The sequence below is a fragment of the Acyrthosiphon pisum genome, chromosome A1 (assembly GCF_005508785.2).
Source record: "Acyrthosiphon pisum isolate AL4f chromosome A1, pea_aphid_22Mar2018_4r6ur, whole genome shotgun sequence".
Lineage (NCBI taxonomy): Eukaryota > Metazoa > Arthropoda > Insecta > Hemiptera > Aphididae > Acyrthosiphon > Acyrthosiphon pisum.
Genome location: NC_042494.1, coordinates 147,221,950 through 147,232,739, shown reverse-complemented (window position 1 = coordinate 147,232,739; position 10,790 = coordinate 147,221,950). Strand labels below are relative to the sequence as shown.

The following is a 10,790-nucleotide window of genomic DNA, read 5'->3' as shown; positions in this document are numbered from 1 at the left end:
ATAACATTTTCAATATATTTTCACTTATTTTGAGCTCTGTATCTGGACATTGTCAGTTTTAATTTTTTTTTAGTTTTTTTTCTAAAAATATCAATACAATTTTATTTGTTGATTAAAAAAGCTTGAAAATTTAATAAAAGGCTCCTAGTATATTGTTTCAAAAGCAGATGAAAAATATTAAAAATCCTTAGTCACAATTTTTTTTTTTTAAGCATTTAAAGTTAAAAAATTGACAAAATATGGAAAAATCACGAAAATTAGCAAATTATTTTGAGTTAAGAATTCGTAAAAATTTTTCTTTTTAAATCTAAGATTTTAAAATGTAATACAAGATTCCTTATAAGATATCTACCTTTATCAAACAAAAAATATCTATAAGAAAGTAAAATTAAATTTTTATGATCGTTTGAAATTAAAATTTTTACAACATTTAATATCACTCGATTTCTCATGTAGCGATTTCCTTATATTATTGTAATTCAAAAACGAATAACTGTAGATACATGAAAATTTTACTGAATGTTTATATTAGCATTTCCTATACACCATACAATTTTGAAAATATTTTGACTCTTTGAGCTGTTTACGGACATTTTCAGTTTTCAATTTTTTTAGTTTTTTTTTCTATAAATATCAATAAAGTATTATCTGTTGGGCCAAAAAGTGTAAAAATTTAATTATTATTTTGTTATTTTGTTGTGATTGTATATTATTGAAACTTCTAAAGTATACTATTATATATCTATGATAGTACCACGATTTGTTGTTGATGTATAGCGCGTTATAAGTACCTAATGGATATTGTGATATGATTAATTTGGAATTTATTATAGATACCTATTATTGGTCAATTTTTTTTTTAATACCATAGATAAGTATATAAGATACCTTATACCTAGACTTACATACCGTCTCCGCTCAGAATCGTTTTCCTTATACAGTGATATTATATCATTGAATTCAAATTTAATACTATCCATTATACAGTGACCCACTTGTAACCTGTTGTACAGCAGAGCGACATCCACTTACCCAGCTTTTTTTTTATTGAGCTTAAGCCTGGCAATTATGGCCATTAGCTGTTTTTTGTTACCTGTAGGGGGAGGGAAGAGTAACGGTTAGAACAGTTTGTTGAAACACGTCTGTATGTGTGGCAAGGATTTGTAGCTAAGAATCCCGGGTGGTCACCTATCCGGGAGCTAGTAACACTGGAATGTACGGACCGCCCCACACCACGCCACTCCGTTTTTATATTTATGTTGAGAATTATAGTTATATATTTCTACGGTTTTCAAAAAAATCAAGTCATCCTCAAAAAATAATAATAACAATAATAATAATAATGCTTGATAAAAAACCTATAATATAATATCTTATAATATGACGATTACTATTGTAAATACCGTATGATTATTAACTAACCTATATAATATATATTCTAAAGTATATAATACATATTATTAATAAACTATTTTCGGTCGAGCAACTATATAGTTACTATACAACTATACAGCAACCTACCAGCATTCCAATATTGGTAGTTATTTTAGGAAAACATTTTTTAGGCAACCCATATTATAAAAATGTAAGTACACTCATCACTTACGATTTCGTCAGTCTGGTCGGTACAGTCGAAGTCGCCGTCGCAACGCCAGTTCAAAGTTATGCAAGTGTTGTCTTTTACGCAAGCGAATTCGGACTCGGAACATGTGATGTTGGGACAGTTGAGCTCGTCCGTGCCGTCTTGACAGTCGTCGTCTCTGTCGCACACCCAAATCTTTTGAATACACTTTCCGTTGCCGCACGTAAACTCATCGTCTCTACATGTTTCGTCTGCAGTGGACGGACGGACGTGAAATAATAATAATAAAAAACCAACCAACGATCAGCGGCGATTATAATATGATATACACGCTCGGTAGGTAAATATTATGTAATATTATACAATACGAATATAATATTATTATTATTATTATGATATAATAGACAATAATATTATACAATACCAATATAATATTATTATTATTATTATGATATAATAGACAATAATATTATATCGATATAGTTAGCTGATATTAATAGCAAATAACAAATTGTATCCAACCGACACCGAGAAGAAAAACTAATATCGATAGTGTTACTATATTATAATAATATTATATTCGTACAACGGAATACAAACGTAATGATGATATAATATATATTAAATAGGCAGTGATGAGTATGTGATATGATATGTAAAAACGAATAGTCTTTTAAGAGGGGAGGGGAATGAAAAAAAATCAACCAAAGAGTCGCTTACTGCACTCTTTTTCATCGGAACCGTCCGAACAGTCGGGATTTCCGTCGCACATCCATGTCAGCGGGATGCACTCGCCTTTGGCTTTTCGGCAAGTGAACTCATCCGTGTTGCATACTCGTTTCTCTGAAATCACAACAGAACAAGACTTTCGTATACAGATTCATGCAAATAATTATGGTGGTAAATGATGGACGCCGATGACGATTTGATAACTACAATACTATAATATGATTATATTATTGTCGAATGATTTATTCAACTATGCATGCATGTGTTATGCGTGTACATGGGTGTGTGTGTGTTATTGCGTTACTTTGATTTAGTAGGTATGTATATATTGTATATTATAAATGTTTTTATATACAATAAATTATATTATATCATTATAAGAGCGCAATGTGACGAATGAAATTCATAATATAACTATACATTCACATTGGATATATTTTAATTATATATACCTACGTAACAATAATAATAATGCACAATATTGTTACACAAAATCGAAGTGTTTTGTCGGGATGTCATTATATTATTTTATAGGTTGATTATTTGCGTGTGTTTTTGTATGTGGTATTATAATAGGTAGAACTCATCTCACTACTATAATAGTACGTATTATTTTGTATGTCGCTAATGTTCTGTAAACTATCAAACAACCCAACTCTGGTTTGCATTGGAGTTTTTGAACGTTAAACGCGACTTTTTGTCTGTAAAATGTGATTCATAGAGTTTCTCATTTCTGACCGAGTAAAATAAAATATGTAGTAAATATACTTAAATGTTGAAAACGATTAACCGTCGAACGGATCTATCTATATTCTATGGGTACCTTATATAGTTATATCTATCTACTAATAATATGTGTGGCTTTAAAACAGCGCAAACGGTTTGTATAATAAGCAAAACCATTTTACAGATGATTTATGATAAAACTTTTTTTTATTAACAAAATTAGTAAGAACATAAATTATATTCTATCTCCGTAAGGCTTTTTTTATTTTACAAAAATTACGGAATTGTTTAGGTAAATAAACTGTACATAATTTTTCACCTGATTAGCGTTTAAAGAATCACCGTATCCCTATATTGTAAAAATTAAGAACAAAGATAAAAAAGTTCATCGTTTACACCATTATTCCTGCTTATTATGCTTAAAAGATAATAATTACATTTTTAACTATTAAATTTAAAAAAAATATGGCATAATAATAATGCGCTCGTTTTTAAAACTTAAGCCTTGTTAGGTAATACAATCTAACATGAATGATATATTACACAAAAAATAATATAAGACTTATTTGTGGAATATTTCCAGGTCTGAACGGGAAACATCGTACAAAATAAGATTCGAAAAACATAAATTGAGAAGAAACAGTATAATAAGGTCGACGTTTTTTTAGAAAAACGAAATAGTTTATTGTTGTGTTGACAGGGACATGCCTAGACATATTTTTTTTTATACAATTTCGAACTTATTGACTATAAACATCTATATTCTTCCTTAGTGAGATAATGTGGTTATAGGTACACCTATAGGTTGTTTTGGTGGGGTACGACGAGTTTTGGTTTGTGTAATTCAAATTTCTATCGGGGAACGGAGAATATACGATTGAAAAATAATACGGTAAAATTGTAGTTATTCCTAAGTTCTCGTTGACAAACATTATAAATTGTTTCGTTATCATATACCTACTATTCCTAAAATTATTAGATAAGAATTGTTTACACAGAGTATAGATGGTAGATAACTACGTAGTACCTACGCATAATGAATTATTGTATTGTGAATAAAATGAAAAAATATTGTTCTTAAATGCATACACGTATGCTGATAATTTATAGTTTCAATTTGAAGTCCAGGGTCCAGCTAGAGGGAACGGTAAGCGAAAAATGTTTGGAATAGTTATGCACAAAGGGAAAATACACCTGCGCATTATAATTAGTACGACCCATTAAATTAACTAATATTAATATTATTATACACAGGTATGATTTGGATTAATAGAACTTTATACTCAAGTGGTAGAATGAAATTGAATTCTAAACTTTCCAGTAGTGTTGTGCGAAAAATTGAGTAACAAAAATATCAGTAACCAACCCGCACAAAAGAAAACGTTTTATTATTATAAAGGCTTTTTGTTTGCAACAATTATATCGTTGTTGAGGACAACAATTGGAAATTGCCGTATTAGGTTTCAATTGGAAAATAAAGCGACGTGTAAGCACAAGAAAAAAAAATAACTTAATATTTTCAAGTAGGTAGGTCCTCTCCAAAACATTCGATTTTTATAGTTACCTATACAGTCACGAACGCGGTGAAGGACGCTTTGAGAATAACGTATAAAAACAAAAGCAAATAAAACCTGTCATAATTTCATCAACCATTGCGATAAAAGTCAAAACGTGTTTGGAGTCACAAACTCACAAACTACAATAGTTTCAAATTATAAAAATGTTTTTGGGGAAAAAAAATTATATCTTTTTTGTCTACATTTTCGCACATTGATAAATGGTTAAGTTGTGATACATGTAGCTAAAATAAACAATCATGATAAATGCAATATATGGTTGAACTTTGAGTGTAAAGATAGAGCAACACATTACACATTACATTAGTTACAATAAAACATTTTTTTTTTTAAAAAACATTACAAATCAGAATTAATAAAAACCGTTAAAAATAACACGAGATTTAACTGTTTACTGCGCATAAAAAATAACGTCCAATAAAAAATAATAATTTGGTTAAAATCATCTGTATTCTGAAATGTATATGGGTCGGTAGTTGAAAAGAACGTTTAACGATAAAGCTGGTAATAAAATAAACCTAAGAATTGTTTTCAATGGAGCATTAAAAAAGAAAAATAATAATCACACACGCAACTACCCAGTTGTTGTTTAATATTTTTGTGATTACGTTTGAAATTTATATCTCAGAAAAATATCAACGAAATACGGTAAAATATTATAAAAGAAGGGCTTAATGGCTTAATGGATTTTTCATTGCAAAAACGTTAGGTATTTCAAAGGAAAAAATATAAATTTTTGGAAAAAAGGTAGATTATTTTGGTGCTCAGAAATATAATAGATTATTAGAATATGTACTTATATATATAACATTCAGATAAGATTTAATAATAAAAGGTGAGTAGAATTATTTTGAAATTCAATTAAAAACGACGTGAGTCGTGGGAAGAAAATAGTACAATATAGTTATAATATAATATGTATTATGATAGCCGATAGGCCAATAATGAGTAATGACCATATAATTATTGTAGTGGGCAATAGTGGGTAGGAAACAAATGGAATAATCATTATTATAAATATATAATATATATTTAAATAAACTTACTGTAAATTAAAATATATTACAAAACCTATATTGACTACTTTAATATTTTCGAATTGTATTATATCTTTATTTTAAGCTAAATACTGCCTAACAACTCGATTTAAAAGCACACTCATACGACCGAACGTCGTTACTGATATAACAATGTCATAGCCGTGTAAATATAGTATATTTCAATTCTGTGTAATTCTACGATGCAAAAACTGAGTTAAGACTTTAAGAACCGTTCTTACAATGTCCGGTTAAAGTTAACCGACACTTTACTGGACATTGTAAGATCAGCCCTAAGAGTATGTATTTTTTTACGGTAGCTGCTATTACGTTTTTACCAATATTATGACAATTATATTGCAATATATATATATAGGTAGTAGGTACTGACATTCCAATTAAATTATATCCTGAATTTATAATGTACCTATTCGTTTTGATCCTACACCGGTTGAAATAGAATATATTATTTATAAATAGATGTATTTGTATTTAAAACAATTTATACATCTAATATTATTTATTTATTAATAAGGCATCATTTTGTTTGAAATAAAAACTTAACATTTCATAATTATAATTATATATTACCTAATATTATTTATTGTGTTTATTTCGGATAAACTTATTAGAGCTTTACACATTTATAAATTACTTTTTATAAATTTGTAGAATAGATAATATTAATATGTTTTCTACTTTTGACGATATAAAAACCTAACCTGACTATGGTATAGTGTTAAGAATTTCAAAGTAAATTTTGAAAAAAACTGCTAAAAATATAATTGTACGTAAAAAAATTAAGGATTTATGGGCCTTCAACAATAACAGATGTAGAAAAAAATAAAAAAATTCCAATGTACCTATACAATATCCTAGTCTGTGATGAGGTGAACGAATTCAGTATAGATGAGTGCCCAGCACAGGATTGGGTAGTTGTCAACATTTAAAACGTATAATTGGTTTTATGTAGATTTATACGATATACATAATAATTACTTAATTTATATACAGAAGCGTTGATTATGAATGGTGATTTGTAATTTATTTAAAATCAATGATAACATTATGGAAAGTTAAACGATCAGAGTACCTATAGATGTTCATCAGCGTAGTATATTATTTTATTCGTCAAGAATAAATTAAAATTGAAACGATTTTTTGGCGTTTCAGTATTTTTTCTCTGTCTAGACATCAGATACATAATATTAATATAATATTATAGTACCCCTAACCCCTGTTTGCAGTCGTTGATGCGTTATATTATCGTCATTATAGTGTTGTACAATATTATTTTAATATACGTCATAATAATATTATTGGTGAGTATAATGGTTGGTACAGGTACTTACGGCATATTTTGGGGTCTTCGTCGCTACCGTCTTTGCAATCTGATTCGTTATCGCATTGCCAGTGGAGCGCTATACAGTGTCCGTTTCTACATTGAAATTCGTTTTCCGAACACGTGACGTTTGCCTTTCCTGCGAAAAATATAAAACATTAATATTTACTCGATGTAACTGCGTCGACGAATCATTCAAACGATAGTAAATTTAAACCGACATTTGACCCGGCGCACTTTTTCGGGGAAACACAAAGTGCGCGCGCTAAATCCGTCATAACCGTAATAATACCTATGTGCGTTCTATATAACACACGTTTCGAAACACCATATGTACCTATTATATACAGTTTTTCAAATCGATTCCATTCATAAAATAGTATATAAAAATATACACGGACGTCGAACACTGCGTTGTCCGCAGGTTTTATAAATAATATATATATATATATATATGTATGATGTATCTCATATAGACGTATACACAGGGCTTAAAATGAGAAAAAATTCCAGAGGTGACTAATGTCTCCATATAATCTTAAGCGTTCCAACGTTATTTTACATAGAATGTCTAATGTATAAAACCCTAATTTGTTAAAGGGGACGCTTTTTAACCATCGTTTTTATATTTTTAAAATATTATTAAGTAGGTATTAGTATACTTACAAGTTACACCGTATAGGTAGTATTTAGTACTTAATACCTATGTAGCAGCATGAAAATCGTATACCTATCGTTCGGCCGTTTTAAAAATCGATTTGCCCGAATGAATAAAAAAGAAAATATAATATTGTCGTTGGTATAGAAAAACAATAATTAAATGGTGTCGGCGGCTATAACACTACAATAATAATAATATATAGGTATACGCTATTATCGTATATATACCTCAGTACCTGGGTACCAGGCGTCCGAAACGAATTCTGGAAAACTCTGCAACACACACACACACACACACACACATAATGTTCGACCATCTCCTCTGCCCCCCGCCAACACCCCCCCACGTGGTCCGTAATCTCATTTACCTCATTTCGCGGCACCTGATTTCCCATGGGAACCGCGGGCGCAGTCAATTGAGCGCGCACACTCGCACATCACACACACTCACGCACGCGAATAAAAATAAAATAACCTCCGCGGACTTGGTTCGACCACAGGGCGGCGGCGGCGAGAGAGGGTTTTAAGTTTGTGACTTGTGCGCGAGGCAGTAGTTGTAGTTGTAGTTGTAGCAGCTGCTGGTAGTGGTATACTGGTAGCGGTATACTGGCGACGGTGAATTATGGCGGAAAGGAAAAAAACACCGCGGGGACCGAGTCTCCCGTTAAGTTTAGGTAGGCACACCTGTGTTATTACGCGTATAGGTAATAAATCATATCATAATAATATATTATTTTATTCCCATCATAATAATATTACGATATAATTAGCGAATTACCTGTATAAATATCATTAATATTTGTCTATATAGTGTATTGTTGGTGAGACTTCCATATAGTGTATAATATATAGTCAAATTGGTACACCTCTTTTTATTTTTTGTATTTTTATATTTCGTGATCACCACACCATTAATAATTTCATTAAAACGGCGATATATGGTATGTACTTTTTTTACAAATACATATTATATACTTTTTAGCACTCATTATTTTTCTAATTTTCACTTCACAAAATACCGCAATGCGCAATACAGCTAATTCGATTTTTTGGTACCGAAATACTAATATTATATTATAGGTAATGGTACCACGCACGGATCCAGAGCTAAGATCTGGGGGAACTAATAATTTTTTTACAACACAGATACAATTACAAATTACAATATACACTTTATTCTAAATTACAATTTTTTTTCCGATAAATTAGTATAATTATAAAAAATAAATATATATAATAATAGTAGTATAATCGTCTAAATGTAATAAATCAATTAATGATTATAATATATTAGGTAAGTAACAAAATACCAACGTCTTTTCATATTGTTGCTTTTTCGAAAACGGTTAGTTATTAGGTCAATGTTTAGGTAAATTTCCCTATGAAAATTGGAGAAATAATATATTTGGGGGGCTGGGCCCCTAACACGGGCCCCCTTGGATCCGTCACTGATAGGTGCATACCACAAATTAAAATATATTTTAATTCGTGGTACATACATAGTACGGTATTGTCGCATTGATATATCAAATTACTTTTCAATTCCAACATATTCTCGACTTTCGTCAATAATGTCATCGAAACGATAAATATTTGTCGACTTAAAAAATAACCTTTGCTATAAAAAGGGTAGGTAGTAGGTAGTAGGTACAATATTATTATACTCGTGACTGCAGCGATCTATCATAATATAATATAATATACATCCTATATTCCTATTACATTTTGGGAAAAATTGAAGAATGTTATCCTCGATAGAAGGATGTTTATTGTGTAATTGAACGATCGTTACGATATTATATTATTGAAATATATTTGGATTCGACATGTCGAATGTCGACAGTCGACGACATACACGCACACATCCATATTATATTATTATTAAATTACACGTCGGAAGTTTCTTTTTTCCGAGTGCAAAACTGTCGGTACACACGCACACGCCGCCACCGGAAATCAAATCGAATTTCGATGACTTCCGCTATGATTTTCCACGCATTCATATTATATTATTACATTTGTGTGCGTTGTATATATTATTATAATATTATACCTATATGTACTTACGACAGAAATGCTGCTGTCGCCTTTGTCGATCCCATCTAAAGCGTTGTAATAATTGTATTGTTGTGTTGCATAATAATATATCGCTATACATATTATATTATAATAATACCTATTTATAATATACGCGCGTGCGATAACCGATGGCGATAATTTATTACAAGCAATAACTTTGGCGGTAACTGCAGTATATGGAACAGGAAGAGCCGTTTAAACGAAAAATCGGAAACACCAGCGAACACAACACACACATATATTATATATATATAATATATATATAAATGTATACAGACGGATATATATCGTCGTGGTCCGACATTTTTACAATAATTATGATCATAATTTAAGGTAAGTATATTTATACAACAGGTAGGCATGTACAATAACGATCGCGGTACCTATCTATATAATGGCTATATAATATATAATATTATTATAGCTGTAGACCTAAGTTCAGTTTGCCCGCGAGTAGCTATCGATGAGGGCTCGTCACGTGTATAAAGCTATAACAGTAAACAGTATAACTTATATGCGACCGAGAGTAGGTAACGTTCGGAACTACTAGCTTCTGGATGGGTGACCACCCGGGTGTTCGTAGTAGTTAAAACCTTGCCACGCGTGTTGCTTACCTACCGTTTCAACACCTTACCGTATACCAACCTTACCAACCACAGTTACCCCTACGGCCCTACAACAGCTAATAGCCATAGTAGCTGGACTTGAGTTTAATTAAAAAAAAAAAAAAAAGGTGGATAAGTGGATGTCGCTCTGCTGTACAGTAGGTTACAAGTGGGTGACTGTATAATGGACAGTATTAAATTTGAATTCAATGATATAATATCACTGTATAAGAAAAACGATTCTGAGCGGAAACGGTTTGTCAGTCTAGATATTAGACATACATATTATAGGTATACTTATCTATAGTATTATTAATAATTTTCAAATTAATCATATCACAATATCCATTAGGTAACGCATTATACATCAACAACAAACCGTGGTACTATCATAGATATATAATAGTATACTTTAGAAGTTTCAAGTATCCACAAATAATATTATACCATCAC

General features: G+C 30.5%; 1 protein-coding gene across 4 annotated transcripts in view; it reads right to left on the bottom strand.

Annotated features, from left to right (window-relative positions):
- LOC100168886 (low-density lipoprotein receptor) overlaps nucleotides 1-10,790 on the bottom strand; it is an 87,252-nt gene that overhangs the window by 15,608 nt on the left and 60,854 nt on the right. For 3 of the 4 annotated variants that reach the window (XR_001680096.2, XM_001946668.5, XM_008188548.3), the window contains exons 3-5: nucleotides 7,004-7,132; nucleotides 2,303-2,425; nucleotides 1,607-1,833 (exon numbers count right to left, since the gene is read on the bottom strand). Coding sequence is in view for 3 of the 4 variants with exons in the window: in XM_001946668.5 (XP_001946703.2) it covers nucleotides 1,607-1,833; nucleotides 2,303-2,425; nucleotides 7,004-7,132 (479 nt within the window). In the remaining variant the exon portion in view is untranslated. The remainder of the gene's footprint in view (nucleotides 1-1,606; nucleotides 1,834-2,302; nucleotides 2,426-7,003; nucleotides 7,133-10,790) is intronic. The other variant, XM_029488539.1, reaches the window with a different exon arrangement.